This window comes from Geotrypetes seraphini, chromosome 6 (genome assembly GCF_902459505.1).
Source record: "Geotrypetes seraphini chromosome 6, aGeoSer1.1, whole genome shotgun sequence".
Lineage (NCBI taxonomy): Eukaryota > Metazoa > Chordata > Amphibia > Gymnophiona > Dermophiidae > Geotrypetes > Geotrypetes seraphini.
In genome coordinates this window covers 15,326,092-15,342,591 of record NC_047089.1, presented here as the reverse complement: position 1 = coordinate 15,342,591, position 16,500 = coordinate 15,326,092, and the positions used below count along the sequence as shown (strand labels likewise).

At 45.9% G+C, this 16,500-nt stretch overlaps 2 protein-coding genes across 2 annotated transcripts in view; both read right to left on the bottom strand.

Annotated features, from left to right (window-relative positions):
• The window catches only part of CAPN5 (calpain 5), a 190,939-nt gene that overhangs the window by 58,144 nt on the left and 116,295 nt on the right, over window positions 1-16,500 (bottom strand). The gene's annotated exons all lie outside the window — the stretch shown is intronic.
• Window positions 8,757-9,233, bottom strand: OMP (olfactory marker protein). The gene has a single exon (XM_033947607.1). It carries the CDS (start codon window positions 9,231-9,233, stop codon window positions 8,757-8,759), a length of 477 nt encoding a protein of 158 aa, XP_033803498.1.

Genomic DNA, 16,500 nt, shown 5'->3' with positions numbered 1-16,500 from the left:
TGCTTAAACCGCTGGATAGGGTAGTGAGCAGAGGGGAGAAGAGTTACGAGTTCAATGTTTCATTACAAGTTTTATAAAAATGCTTATAAAAAGTTTCTAAGCGATTAACAACATAAAAATAGGCATCTTGGAACATATAAACGACAGACATTAACCATAACAAACTTGAGAGAGGGGATAAAGGGTGGAACTACAATTTATCAAGGAAACAAACATAGATGGAAAAACATTAGGGAAGCCTAAAATACGACTGTATTTAAACGTGGCAGGACAATGATTGTGATAAACAGAGTTAATCTGTCAATTTGATCTTGTTATTTATCAAAAGCGTCTATATAGAGAAAGCTTTTTGGGGTGCCTTTAAATCTCTCTAGTATAGCAGAGTGGAAGGTTGTCTCAAAGAGATGGGTTTTCAGCTTACTTATGAATAAGAAAAGAGACAGACCCAGGAACATAAGCTTTGCCTCTGCCGAGTCAGACCAGGGGTCCATCGTGCCCAGAAGTCCGCTCCCACGGCGGCCCCCCAGGTTCGTGACCTGTAAGTCCTTACCTAAAATCTTTATTCCCTATTCATTAGTACCTGTATAGTTACCCTCTATCTGTACCCTTCAATCCCCTTCTCCTTCAGGAAGTCATCCAATCCCTTTTTGAAGCCCAATATTGTACTCTGCCCTATCACCTCCACTGGGAGCGCATTCCAGGTGTCCACCACCCTCTGAGTGAAGAACTTCCTAGCATTTGTCTTGAATCTGTCTCCCCTCAGTTTTTCCAAATGCCCTCTTGTTTTTGTTGGCCCTGTTAGTCTGAAGAATCTGTCCTTCTCCACCTTCTCTATGCCTTTCATGATTTTATGTGTCTCTATCATGTTCCCTCTAAGTCTCCGCTTCTCCAGGGTAAAGAGCCCCAGCTTCTCCAGCCTTTCAGCAGTAGTTTATTCCAGCCATATGGGGCAGCCATGAAAGAGCATAGTTTATAAACAGATCTTGCTTCACACAACCAGGGTACTTTAGCTAGCAATGGTGATGCTCGTCCAAATTCAGGGGCCTTGAAAATCAAATGGGCTGCAAGGTTTAACGCAGTCTGAAGTTTCTTGAAAACCGATTCCTGACAATTGCTCGTAGGGGGAGCGACTTTTCATTTTATGGGCGATTCTCGGCATAATACAGGGATGTCAAAGTCCCTCCTTGAGAGCCGCAATCCAGTTGGGTTTTTGGGATTTCCCCAATGAATATGCATGAGGTCTATTAGCATCCAATGAAAAGCAGTGCATGCAAATAGATCTCATGCATATTCATTGGGGAAATCCTGAAAACCTGACTGGATTGAGGCCCTCAAGGAGGGACTTTGACACTCCTGGCATAATAGCATGCAAATTATATACATACTACTGTATATGTGCAGAAAATTGCCGGTCAAGAACAGGAGGAACAGTGACACAGCTCCTCCCTCCTGTCACAGCTGCTCTCCCTGCCCCGATCAACTAAGCCACAGGCTCAGCTGATCAACCGGCAGGGAGAGCAGCAGAAAGGTCCCCCCTTCCAACACACTGAACAAGATTGGCATATATTACATTTACTGTACACTAAAGTTTGGATCAACAGGCAAAAAAAAAAAGAAACTTCAAAATAGGATTTAATTCTCTGAAGTTTTCACATCACTCTAAATATAGCTTAGCGACAACTGGCTGAGCTTGTGGTTCAAAAGTGAAATGCTTATCCACAGTAACCCCTAAAATTTTCTATTGCGGTTCAAGAGGATATGTTACACTAGTATTTTAGCCAGTTACATTAACGGGTGCTAGAATATATGTCTGTGTGTCTTTATTTCTGTCTCTCTCTCCCTCCCGCTGTCTGTCTCGCTCCCTGGCCCCCTTTGTCTGTCTGTCTTTCTGTGTCTCTCCCTGCCCCTGTGTCTTTCTTCTTTTCTTTCTATCTGTCTCTCTCCCTGCCTCCTATGCAGCAGCATTTCTCTCCCAACACTTCCCTGTGCAGCAGCCACAGCAGCATTCCCTCCCCCTCCATTTCCCTCCCCCCCACACCACTTCCCTGTGCAGCAGCAGCATTTCCCCTACCCCCCCTTTCCCTTCCCGCAGTCTGGCCGGCTCCCTTAGTCCCTTACTGCCCCCCCTTCCCTTCCCGCGGTCCTGACTAACCTACCGATTCCAGCAGCGTCTGCAGCACTCTACACACTGCTGCTTCGGAGCCTTCGGTAGAAGGCCCCGAAGCAGCGTGTGTAGAGTGCTGCAGACGCTGCTTGAATCGGAAGGTTTCAGGACCCGCAGCCCTTGCCGGACCCGAAGCGAGCTCTGGGGTTTGTTTGTTTTTTTACGTGGGCCCAGCCAGAGCAGGAGGAGAAGCCTGGGAGGCAGCAATTTGGCCCTCGCTGACGTCGCCCTGGCCAGTTCACATCCTTCAGACTGCAAGAGCCGCCGCGTCCGACAGGCGCCGCGTGCATGCGCACTCCTACCTGCAGGTCCCTACAGCTCACGGAAAATGGGAGCACGCAGGTGGGAGTGCACATGCTCGCTTAGGGCTTTATTATATTAGATTATCTAGTCTCAATTCATGTCGTGGGCCAGGGTTAAACAAGGAACTTTTTAAGAAATGCTGTTTTGTCTCCACATTGCAGAGCCCAAGCCTCCAGGGCATCTAATCCTTGTTTGATCTTATAAATATATTTGTAAGTACTGTACAAAATGAGTGCCTATATATATGTAAACTGCTTTGAATGTGTAACCACAAAAAAGCTATATAAGTGGAGTTTAACTTGGTTTATGCAGTTTTCTACCAAAAGGTGCCATGAATAAGTTAAAAAGAATTGGGGCAATGGAGATCCTCGAGGTACCTAACAAGAGGGCACCCACAGAGTAAAAATTACCCCCTGTGATTTCACTTGAAAAGACTGATTCACCAGAAAACCTCAACCATTCATGCATTTTACTGCTAATTCCAATATGATCCAACAGATTTTAAAGAATATCAAGGTTGACAAGATAAAATGTGCTGGACCAGTCACCTCTCTGGGAAAGGGGGAGCATATTCCGAAAGGATGGACTCCAGCTTAACCAGGATGCTGGCGCTAACATTTATAAAACATAAGAATAGCCTTACTGGGTCAGACCAATGGTCAATCAAGCCCAGTAGCCCGTTCTCATGGTGGCCAATCCAGGTCACTAGTACCTGGCCAAAACCCAAGGAGTAGCAACATTCCAGCATCTCAAAGAATAGCAAGATTCCGGAACCCCAATGAGAGCAACATTCCAGAGCTGAGTTTGTGATGTCATAATGCCTCAGTCCACAGTGCCTCAGAGCCAACCTCATCAGTGATGTCACAATGGCTCCATTGTCTTATACTTGGCACATGTAAGAACATAAGAGCAGCCTTACTGGGTCAGACCAATGGTCCATCAAGCCCAGTAGCCTGTTCTCACGGTGGCCAATCCAGGTCCCAAGTACCTGGCCAAAACCCAAGGAGTAACAACATTCCAGAGCTGAGATTGTGATGTCATAATGCCTCTAACCACATTGCCTCAGAGCCAACCTCAGCAGTGATATCACAATGGCTTGACTGTCCTATATCCAAGTGGCAGCAACATTCCATGCCACCAATCAAGGGTAACATAGAAACATAGAAGATGACGGCAGAGAAGGGCCACGGCCCAACAAGTTTGCCCACTCTAATGACCCACCCCCTAAATTCTTCCCTGAAGTGATCCCACATGCTTATCCCATTTTCTCTTGAAGTCCATCAGCGGTGGTTTGTGCCGGTGGGTCAGAAGAGGGAGCAATACAGGCAGGCAGGGGGCCAGGGGGAGGGGGAGAGGGAAAGGGTGCTGCATTGGGGGGAGGGGTGTGCTGGGAGGGCAGTCAGCAATCATGCTTTGCTCTGGGAGGGGGGAACAGAAGGGGGCCACGTAGCAGGCAGGCATGGCACAACAGGGGCCAGGGGGAGAGGGAAAGGGGACTGCTTTGGGGGGAGGGGTGTGCTGAGGGGCAGACAGCAATCATGCTTTGCTCTGGGAAAGGAAAGGAAGACAGACAGACAGACAGACAGATAGCGTCCAAGGAGAGAGAGAGACAAAGAAAAAATGACAGACAGACAGACAGCGGCCAAGGAGAAAGAGAAAGAAAGACAAACACACACATCTTTTCTAGCACCCATTAATGTAACGGGCTTAAAGACTAGTATAGTATGTATGTTTAACCTGTAACCCGTTCAGAGTTCTTTGGAGACAATGGGATAGAAATCAAAATAAATAAATTAAATAAATTTTAGCCGTGCAGACTATAGTTTTGGGACATCTGGTCTACATTTTCCTTTCGATCACTCTGAGAAGTAAGGATGAACCCTAAACTCTAAATCCCATCCCATCCCAGCGAAGGTCAATGAAGGTGATCACGCCCACTGCCAGAAATGACCACAGCATTCCCACAGATTCATCCGCTTTCCAGGACTGGTTTTTAAACACAAGGTGGTGTGTGATAGGACGGCCCAAAGAAAGCAAAAGGCTGAAAATGGCTGCCTTTCCCCCTAGTCGGCTCCATTTGCGGTATCAGTCAAAACTCCCAGAATGCACTCTGCAGTTTACATGTCTTCTCTTTAATAATGAGGAGAGTAAATTTTAAAAATAAAAGACAGGATACTGTCTAAAGACAGGACACAGTGCTGCAGTTCACATTATTATTTATTATAAAGCACAAATGTAGGTTGAATAAGCATGCTGCGAGAAACACATGCAACAGTGATTTGCACACTATATAAAATAATAGTATGTATATTCCTATAGAATGCTTACAACATACACTTAACGCATTTAGAAACAATGGATTGTGGGAAATCTCTTGGCATTTTCTTCATACAACCCCTTCATTTGGGTTCAACAGAAAAAGAGACCTGGAACGATTTGATGGATTAATGAAAAGTCAAGTTGAAGACTCTGCCACACAGTGACAGTAGAAACTTCTTTGCCATGGCGCTCAGACCATCACATTCTTCCATACGTCAACCACCAGTAGTAACGAGATCCTTTCTAAGCTGCGATACCTTTCATCGGGCCAGCATAAAGTCCACACGGGTCCCTCCTTCAGATGTCAGCAGCTCCCTCTGTGGGTAGGTCATGAGTGAGCGCTAAGCTAGCGCCACTGTGTGGCAAACATGAAGACTTTCACTTCAAAGGAAAGGACTGGATAATATTCAACACAGCCAGGTGCATCAAGGGCCAGTAAAGCAACATTAAATTAACCATCCATACAATTTTCAGTGGAGATGATGAAAGCCAAGTTAAAGAGAAATGAATGAAATATATGTGTTTATTATAAAATATATATCTATATCTATATAACTTCACTGAAGATGAAAACAAGGTTGTCTTTTGTACTTCAACAATATTTGTGCTCAGGTGAAATTCCATCATTGGCTAAAAATCCTCCTGAAAATATTTTTTGTATATAAAACAGCATCCCAGCTTTCTTGGTCTGTCCTGACAATATGGAAAGATGATGAGAAGCATATTATAGGAAGTGAAGCATCAGTGCTCCCAGGAACTGGTGCCCGACATGGCCGCGTTTCACCAACTAGGCTGACAATCCAGTTGTAAAACACCCAGGGTCATTTCCTTCAGCACCGGTGGAAGCTATTGCAAGTCACCAGCTGGTTATATGCCCTTGATGGTCACGTTGGCCACTAATTCCTGGGAGCACCGATTAAAGCTACTTTTTTATGTGGTATACTTGTCTTCTTTTCACGTTGGATCTAGTTAGTAGACTTAACATAAGAATACAAGAACATAAGACTTGCCACTGCTGGGTCAGACCAGTGGTCCATCGTGCCCAGCAGTCCGCTCACGCGGCGGCCCTCTGGTCAAAGACCGTCGCCCTAACTGAGACTAGCCCTACCTGTGTGCATTCTGGTTCAGCAGGAACTTGTCTAACTTTGTCTTGAATCCCTGGAGTGTGTTTTCCCCTACGACAGACTCCGGAAGAGCATCCACTCTCTGGGTGAAGAAGAACTTCCTCACATTTGTACGGAATCTGTCCCTGTTTAACTTTAGAGAGTGCCCTCTCATTCTCTCTGCCTTGGAGAAGATGAACAACCTGTCCTTATCTACTAAGTCTATCTCCTTCAGTACCTTGAATGTTTCGATCATGTCCCTTCTCAATCTCCTCTGTTCGAGGGAGAAGAGGCCCAGTTTCTCTAATTTTTCGCTGGACGGCAACTCCTCCAGCCCCTTAACCATCTTAGTCACTCTACTCGGGACCCTTTCGAGTAGTACCGTGCCCTTCTTCTTGTACGGCGACCAATGCTGGATGCAGTACTCCAGGTGAGGGCGCACCAAGAAAACTTTCTCTATTCTGTTCGTGATCCCCTTCTTTATCATTCCTAGCATTCTGTTTGCCCTTTTTGCCGCCGCCACCGCACATTGCGTGGACAGCTTCATCGACTTGTTGATGAGAACTCCCAAGACTGTCTAGTTTGAGGTTTCCCTGCCCTGACAATGGCCAGTATTTCACAGTAAAAATACCACAGCCTCAGGGGAAACAACGAACCTCAACCATGTGTGAAAACATGTCTTTAAAAATTCATCCTGCCATTGTTGGGGCAGACCGAGAAAGCTATGTGGACTCACAGAGCTGTCTGGACACTGAAAAAGTTAAGTAATATTTTGGACATTGTTTTAGGCACATAAAAATATTTTCAGAAGGCTTATTTTTATTTTTTAGCCAATTTCACCTGACAGGCTCAAAGGCTTTTCTTCCTATTATAATTAAATAATAAAACATTGATATAATTCAATAAGAAATATTGTTGAAGTATGAAGATAACCTTGTTTTTTATGCACATAGGAGTTTTAGTGAAGTTTTATTTGGAGTTTATAAATTGATTTTACTTCAGTCATCATCATTATGTATTTTATTATACATGGTCATTTCATAAATACAATATCACATTGTAGGGTATATGTGTATAGAGAACATATAGCACATTCTAGCTCTTCTTGGCCAAATAGATCACCTGTATCTATCATTTTTCAAATAACCTACCGCCTTCTTCTGTGTAGCATTGATCAAGGGGATCTTTTACTAACAGTTAACGTGCTAATGCTGTTAGAGCATGTTTTATCTACTGCAGGGCCAAATGCAATAAACACATATGATAATAGCATTAGTGCTGCCATTAGATGATCCCATTAATTGGATATTTGCTATCATGGCAGATTTCCTTTCTTTTTTTATAATATGCTTTGGAGTTAAAACATTTGTCTTAAAGAACCTCTCAATAATCTCTGTTTAAAAGAATACCTTGTTTTTGCACAACGGAGCTATTCTGAAATATATCTTTGATATGCAAACTGCTATAAATCGAACACAGCAGCAGAAACCGCTCTTCCTTGTGCCATGCAGCTCACCGTCTCTCCCTGCTCGTCTCTCAGCGCTTTACACAGCGAAGAGGGTGGACACATTACACTTTCAAAGCCAAGAACTGCCTGGCAAAATAACCTTACAAGACACACTACACAATCATTTACTGTCCTCCCCACTGACAGAAATGCAATTGCACATCATCTCATATTGTTTACAGGTGTGTAAGGGGCTCCCTCACTTGTCAACCGGATGAAGCCCAAATTGGAAACTTCTGTTTGTAGAAAATAATCTGCTTGGGTGGGAGGAACTGACGTTCAACGTTCAACCTATGGAACCATATGTTTTGTTTGAGACAAATGGAATGGTTTAAGGCACTGGTTCTCAACCCTGTCCTGGGGACCCCCCAGCCAGTCAGGTTTTTAAGATATCCCTAATGAATATGCACAAGAGAGATTTACATATAATGGAAATGACAGGTATGCAAATCTCTCTCCTGCATATTCATTAGGGATATCTTAAAAACCCGACCGGCTGGGGGGGTCCCCAGGACAGGGTTGAGAACCACTGGTATAAGGCAACAGTATGTTCTTGGTAGCCATTTCAGGAATTCCATTTGCCTCAAACTCAGATTGCATGTGTAGGCTCTTTGAGGATTTGCCTATGTAGGCACACTGCTATAAAAATACCTGAAGAGTTCGCACCTCTTTTTGTGCAAGACAAAAAAAAAAAGTCCTTGTGTGCAAATTAGCTAACACCCCTTCCCCCCCCCATCCATGTGAGTACCCTTTTTGAGGCTAAAAGTACACACTTTGGGAACCCCCAAAGACACTCCTGGTGTAAGTTTCATGAAGGATAATTTACCCGGGTAAAAGGCTCCGAAGACTGTAACACAGTAAATGATGGTAGAAAAAAAACCCCTCCCGGTCCATCCAGTCTGATCAAGATGACTAGAGCCTAGTTTGAATGCTGGTTGAGACCAACCAGCATGGGGATGATGTGGTGTATTGCTGACAGTATTCCACTTAACAGTCAAGATGTCTTCCCCTTCCCTCCAAAGCTGCACAGTCCCCCCTTGCAGTATGCGACGATAAAATGATCAACCCACTGGAATCGTCAAACCTTCGCCTGTCCCACAAAATGGCGAGAGACAGATGACGTTTCGACAACTCCAGTGTGACTGTAGTCAAAATCGCATGCTCATGCAAATAAGTGTGAAAAAAAATGCTACGTAAGCAACTTACCCTGATCTAATACAAACTTCTATTGCTTTCTGTGGCACTATTTACTATAACAGCACACAATATAATAGTTCCTCTTCCTCTCCTTAAAAAAAAACAACCCCCCCCACACACAAAAAAACCCCTCCTGATTAAATGCTGCACAGGTGGACAGAAATCAAACTTTGAAGTTAACGGAGCACTTCACGCTGGCTGGCTCAGCGCCTTCAGAGAAGGTCAGCATGAAGTACATGACCTTGCGGATTTTCGCCAGCTCGCTGATCCTTTCGCCAAACTCCTGGGCATCCGCCTCGTTGAACTCTACTGCCTGCTGGCCTGGTTTCTTCCAGAATATCGCGGGCGGCTCCAGCAGCTGCCGGGTCATGAGGTTGGTGAGGTCGGGGGTCCAGTGCTGCGACGTCCCCGTTATCTTCACCTTTCCGGGTTTCTTCAGCTGAACCTTCCACCGCAAGAAGCGAAGGTTCTGCTGAGCAAAGTCCAAGTGATAGATATACTCGTTGGACTGCAACAGCTTCTCGCCGTCCTGCGGCCTCTCGTTCTTCTGCTGGAGGCTCTGCGCCCGCAGGCGCATGCACTTGGTGAGCTGGGCATCCTCCACGAAGGGTAGCACCAACAGCGACGGATCAGCTGCCATGCCTGCCGCTCGACTCTTCGCTGGCAAGGATCCTCAGTGAGCAAAGTTTTCACACAGGACAGGACGCCCGAGCCCAAGCAAAATCCTCCAACCGAGCCTTGATCCGTAGGGTGCTAAGCAACCCTGGCCACTGACGCAAGGTGTCTTTGTGGGGAAGTTCCTCTGGGTGTCCTCTCGTCTCATTTAGAGATTAAGAACAGTTCCTAGACGCTGTATAACAGTCTACAGGGAGGAGATCTGTGAAGTCAATTGCCTTAGCAACCCCGTTTAGCAGAAAAGAGATCAGAGTTTGCATTTCAACAAGGACTTTACCTACGGGGTCTCTGATCGCGTCTGTCTAATACCCTGCAGCAGTGCCACTTGTCTCTGTGCTTCTCTTAAAATTCTAAAGACCACCACCGGTAAAGGGTTATTTAAGCAGCAGAAATGAGAATCTGAGACAAATATGATGATACCGCAGCTCTGATTACGTCATTGTGATCAGTTTCTATTTTTTTGTGTTTATGCATGCCGTCTTTGGTTTCATTTTAATTACGAATCTTTTATTGTAACCCGCTAAGAACTCTGGATTAGGCAGGATATAAATTTAATTAATAAATTGGTCTGTAAGTGGAGGACCGCCTTTTGGTTAGCACAGTTGGCTGAGGTCCTGGGGAACTGGGCTCCTTACGTTTCTGGACAAGTCATTCAACTTTCCATCGACCTAGGTACAGAGAAGATGCCTATATATAGTAAATTTTAAACTGCTTTGGATGCAATGCAGAAAGGCAGTACAGTACTCCCCCGAAATTCGCAGGGGTTCCGTTCTAGGAACCCCTGAGAATTTCAAACAACTGCGAATATGTTTTTTAGGCAGGGGAGACAGGAGAGGACAGCCGGCGCTCCAGCGAGTGAAGGAAATCACGCGCTGTATGCTCCGACCGCCTCTTCCTGTACTAAAGTCAGGCCTCATCAATCAGGAGCTGCGTGTCAAAGCAGCTCCTGATTGGTAAGGCCCGACTTTAGTACAGGAAGAGGCGGTCGGAGCATACAGCGAGTGATTCCCTTCACTTGCCGGTGCTCCAACCGTCCTCTCCTGCCCGGTCATTCGTGGTCGGAAAATACCGCGAATGACTGGGACCGCGAACTGCTGACCGCAAATGACCAGGAGAACACTGTATATCAAATCCACGACCCTTCGAAGGGTATTTTCAAAACGTATGTCTAGGTCTGATTTGGACGTATGGCGCTAGATGTCCAAAGTCGGCAGAAAGAAAATGCCCATTTTCAAAAGGCAAACCACCATATGTCTAGAAATAATGTTTTTTTGAACATCCTCTATCTGGACGTCTATCTTTATACCACATTTTCGACTAAAATTTCATCCAAGTCCCAAGCACCCAGAACAAGACCATTTGGACGTGGGAGGGGGGCCAGTCTTGTAATGGACTGGCCACCCATACATGGCAACAGAGCAGTGGGGCACCTTAGAGAAGTTCACATAAAGGGTGCCAGATACACATCTCACCAGAACTCCCGCATAGGTTATGGTGAGCCCCCACCCCTAAAAAAAATACATTATAGTACCTGTCTACAACCTGAATAGCCCTTGTGGCACCTATATGGCAGTAGAGTAGGGTTGGGGGGGGCTCTCATTTTCCACCATAAATGTAGTGGTTAGAGTGGCTTATGGGCCTGGGTCCTCTTCTCTATGGTTCACTAGCCCACCCACCAAGCTACTTAAGACACCCGTGTGCAGCTCTACTAGGCTTTCCTATGCCAGGTGCTGATGCTTTTGGAGACAGGTATGTGCGTGTATATTCTGATTTTTGTGGGTGGGACGTATGCTGGGAGTGTGGGGATGTCTTACCTTGATGCATGCAGTGGTCATCTGGTTACCTTTGTGGCACTTAGACCCTTCTAAAACAGATCTAGTTCCAAACGTATAAATTCTGTCTAGGATGTCTTGTAAAATGTTCGATTATTGCTGCAAAACATCTACGTCTAATCTGCCCTTGAGACTGTCCAAAGCCCGCCCATAACATGCCTCCACCATGCCCATCTCATGCTCTGAATGTACAGAGGCCGAAACACCTCACTAGACGTACAGAAAGATGGTTCCAATTATTGGTCTTTGGACGTCCTGGTGATTAGGACGTCCTAGGATGCTTTTTGGATATGTTTTTTGGATTATGGGCCCCCCCTATATGTACAAATTATCACGCAAATAAAATATCTTGAATCGTACAATACCAAATTTAGATTCTTAACCTACCTTTGCAACTGACGATCAAGGCACCCAACAGAATTATTCAAAACCAGGTACAGTTAAGTTCCTTCCCTAAGGGCTTACAATCCAAGTAGGAGCAGAAACAGGAGAAAGAGAGGCTTCCCTATGTTCATAGGAAATGTCGATGAGGGATTTGAACCCTGATTCTTAGCCCAAAGAGCTCAGTTTCTAGGCTCGCCGTGCTTTCTTGTCCACTGCTGAAATACTTCACGTGCTTCAGAAGCCAAACTGCTTTGCGCGAATTTCTTCATGAAAAGGTGGTTAATAAAATCTCAATCGATGAATAAAAACAACAATGGTAGGATTCCCAAGCTTTACAACTGAACAGGATGGTGGTACTTGTGGCATAGCAACAAATATCAAATGGCAAAAGAGCTTTCTCCCCCCCTCCCCAGCTCTCAGCTATATGCACGATGCCCTATGGTCCTTTCTCCTGCTAACCATTATGAAATCCTCTCCTTCCCCAGCATCAACTCTCTCCATACAGCAGCCACAGATCACCTCTCTAGGCAGACTACCGCTGTTGCCTGCCATCATTCTGTGTAAATTTTTATAGTTTTTCACTTAAAAAAGAAGGCTTTTTCCTAATACTGGCAGTCAAGAAGAAGTCACTCTTCATGTCAACAATGACCAGGACTATATATTTTTTTTATTACGCTTAATGTATCTTTCCTTGCAGAAGATAGCATGGCTGTTTACAAATTCATGGCATTAAGTTAGATAATCTAGTCAAAGAAGAACGCCAAATTACACAGGAAAGGGGGCATAAGATACGGCTAACTGGGGGAGGGGCAGGGAGGATTATGCCACCTATCTCTGCACCCCTAGTCAGAGATTGGGGAGTATAAAATTATTAAATTTCCTAAGCCTGTTCAAAAATATAGATCTTCAAGACAGTCAATTTTCACATACGAGGTCTCAGGACGCCAATGCAAGGGCATAGCCTTCCAAAGCATTGGAGCGATGAAGGCGGTGGTCCCGCTAGTGCATGGAGTCCAAGTAAGCTAGGCATTCTGGAGGAAGACGAAACTAACCGCCACGGAAAGCAAGCAAAGATCTTTGGCGCTTATCTAATCTAATCTAATCTAATCCTTAGGTTTGTATACGGCATCATCTCCACGTTCGTAGAGCTCAACGCAGTTTACAGTAGGAGAAATAGGAAGGAACTACAACAGAGGGTTAGAGGTAGAAGTGTGAAGAAAATTTACAGGACTTGGGATGCCAAGATATAAGAGTTTCCTTGATTCCTAAGTTGGAGGGAGACTTACATTTTTTGAGAAAAGCCAGGTTTTCAGATGTTTGCGGAAAACTTGGAGAGAGCTCAAGTTCCGAAGAGGGGAGGTAAGGTTGTTCCAGAGCTCAGTGATTTTGAAGTGGAGGGAGGTCCCTAGCTTTCCTGTGTGGGGAAATGCCTTTTAGTGAGGGGAAGAATAGTTTTAATTTGTGGGAGGATCTGGTGGTATTAGGGTTTGAGGAATTCCAAGAAAGAGGGATAACGCTTATCTTTTAGAACTGATCTAAAGGGAACAAGGGCTTAGATCAAGGTTCTTCATTGCAAGGCCTGCAAGCCAACGGCGGCCCTCGAGGTCCTTTAGGGTAGCCTGTGCAGTCCTAATTTTTTTGCCGATAGATCTGGGCTGCGAGGTTTGCACTGAAGAACACTGCGACGCATCTTCCTCTTCTTTTGGTCTGAGCGCTTATTCTGACCGGCCCTCCCCGAGTCCGGCATTTTGCACACGTGATCTTCTTCCCAGCAGCAATCCAGATGGGCTCTCTGACCAACAGAAATAAATACTCAAGGATTAGGGCCCGAATATATCCCTTATTCACTCAAAAACAAGCCCCGCACGGACAAACGATACACATACCCAGCAACACTACAAGGGACCCTCGGCCACAAGAGGGCACCCGCTCAAACTCAGGGGCGGAAAATTTCATGGCGACACCAGAAAGTATTTCTTCACAGAGAGAGTGGTTGATCATTGGAACAAGCTTCCAGTGCAGGTGATCGAGGCAGACAGCGTGCCAGACTTTAAGAATAAATGGGATATCCATGTGGGATCCCTACGAGGGTCAAGAAAAGGAAATTGGGTCATTAGGGTATAGACAGGGGGTGGGTAAGCAGAGTGGGCAGACTTGATGGGCTGTAGCCCTTTTCTGCCGTCATCTTCTATGTTTCTATGTTTCTATGATGGGTCATTTGGCCTTTATCTGCCATCATGTTTCTATGTTTCTATAATCAGAAAGTTCTATGACATCACAATGCAGGTGTAAAGAGCCTTAGCCTATAGGAAGAGGAGATGCAAATGTTAAGAGCCTTAGCCAATAGGGAGAGGAGGAGAGAGTGGCTGCTGCAGACACCAGAAAGTATTTCTTCACAGAGAGAGTGGTTGATCATTGGAACAAGCTTCCAGTGCAGGTGATGGAGGCAGACAGCATGCCAGACTTTAAGAAGAAATGGGATACCCATGTGGGATCCCTACGAGGGTCAAGATAAGGAAATTGGGTCATTAGGGCATAGACAGGGGGTGGGTAAGCAGAGTGGGCAGACTTGATGGGCTGTAGCCCTTTTCTGCCGTCATCTTCTATGTTTCTATATTACTTACAACCCACAACATTCACACTCCCCAAAGAGAAAGGGAAAAAGAAAAGAAGTGGAGAAAAAGGCCTCAGTTCAGCTTCATCTGGCCAAAAAAAAACTCCACTCCTACAAAAGCTGTTTATGTGTAAATGCTGAAAAATAGTCCAAGAAAACAGGGCAACTAAAGTAACCTGCCAGGTGGTATCAAACGGCACACCTAATACAGATGAAAATTAGTGGGTGAATGTAACAAAAGGCAGTATAGTCCAGCTCATAACATCCACAGCAAAAGCAAGAAAAAATAACTTAGCTGCTAATGGCCTCCAAATCCAGGCCAGGCAGTGCTTACACCCAACGGGGAACCCTCCGTTTCGCATCAAATCGCTGCGTCAGGGGTGTTCATTTCATTGCTTCACATCCAGATATTCCAGACCCACCATACTCTTCAAACATCCTCACCACTTCATCGATCAAAACTGGCGCCTAAACAGCTTTTGTAGGAGTGGAGTTTTTTTGGCCTGATGAAGCTGAACTGAGGCCTTTTTCTCCACTTCTTTTCTTTTTCCTTTTTCCCTTTCTCTCTGACCAACCCCCAGGGGCCTTCTCTCTGTAGAGAAGGCCCCTGGAGTTGGCCAGAAACAGCCGGCCTGAATCACTGCCAGGAAGATGACCACTGGATGAGCAGAAGATAGAAAGACAGGGGCACTGGCAGTCCGGAATCGCTCTCCCTTCCCTCCTCCTCATGGTGGTTCGGCATCTCATTCCCTGTCCCCCCACCACCGCTGCAATTCTCCAGCCTTCCGGGGTCGGCTCTCAAGGCAGTGGTTAAAGCTACAGCCTCAGCACCCTTGTGACCCTCGGCAAGTCACATAATCCCCCCATTGCCCCCAGGTACATTAGATAGATTGGGAAAATGCTTGAAGCACCCATATGTAAACCGCTTCAAGTGTGGGTGCAAAAGTACAAAAAGGCGGTACACAAGTCCTAATCTCTTTCCCTCCTGCTGATCTTCCGCATGGAGTGGGGTGGGGGTGGGGACAGGCAATGGCAGGGGGGGCGCTAGACTACCAGGCTTTTAGGGGGCTTCAAGAAATCAGAGCTGGTGGCAGGTCTGAGCTGCTTTATTGTCTCGTCAGTGCCTGAGCCAATCAGCTCTCAGGTGCTCACATGGAAGTGAGGCTATGACAGTTCAGACCCCGCTGGAGGGCGTTCCTTTTTAAGAATCACCCAGACAGGTCATTTTAATATTAACGACCTCGTCAAGACTACAGTTTTAATATTAATGACCTCATTGTACTACATTTGCATAGTACAATCGGAGGCTGCAAGAAAGCACGGAAAAACCCACGGTGAGCCGTTTTAATAATCAGGTGGTAAAATCTGTGCACTTAACTATGGTTTAGCGCCACGGTTAAATGCATGGAGACTTTCGAGAATCAGCTTCTGAGCGCTGCATGATTTAGAAGACCATATTTTTTTTCTTTAGCTTTCGCTGGACTGGCCTAACAATCATCACGTATTATGCTGCACACAGATGCCTACGATCGCATCCGCCTTTTGTGCGCTCTGTTGGCTAACGATACAAAACCCTAATGCAACAGTCTCGAAGTTCACGGAAATCAAAAAAGTGCATCATCTTTTTTTTTTTTTTAATTCTTTATTGATTTTTAAATAATAACAGCGCACTACAATGAATTATCAAGAGCAAATCAGAAAAAGCACTTTACACATACAAACATTTTAAAACAAATCATTTTCTCCCCCCCTTCCCTTAACATACAAAAATTAGAAATAAATACAGTGGTACCTTGGATTGCGAGCATAATCCGTTCCAGGAGCATGCTCGTAATCCAAAATGCTCGTTTATCAAAGCGAGTTTCCCCATAGGAAATAATGGAAACTCGCTTTGATAGGTTCCCACCCTCCACCCCCCCCCCCCCCCGAGGCCAGCAGCGCTGCTCCCCCCACGAGAACCGGCATTGCTCCCCCCGAAGGCCCCCCCCCCTGCGAACTGACACTCTCCCCCCCGTGATCTGGCACCCCCCTGCCGTGACCTGAGGTCCCCCAACCCACCTGAACCCTCTTCTTACTTCAGTGTAGCCTCCGCACCAGCACCAGCATGTCCTGCCGGTGTGCAGGGCATGCTGGTGCCGGTGCCGGTGCGGAGGCTACACTGAAGTAAGAAGAGGGTTCGAGTGGGTTGTGGGACCTCAGGTCGCGGCGGGGTGGGGTGCCCGATGGCGGCGGGGCGTGTGCCGGATCGCGGGGGGGCGCTCGCAAATCAAGGTGCTCTCGGTTTCCGAGGTGCCAATTTTGCGAATGTTTTGCTCGTCTTGCAAAACACTCACAAAACGGTGCACTCGTAAACCGTGGTACCACTGTACTTATAACTATAGTTTCCATAAACTATATACCAT

Bases quoted from the DNA above. Each gene is read 5' to 3' on its own strand.
- OMP (XM_033947607.1), bottom strand. From the start codon at position 9,233: ATGGCAGCTGATCCGTCGCTGTTGGTGCTACCCTTCGTGGAGGATGCC.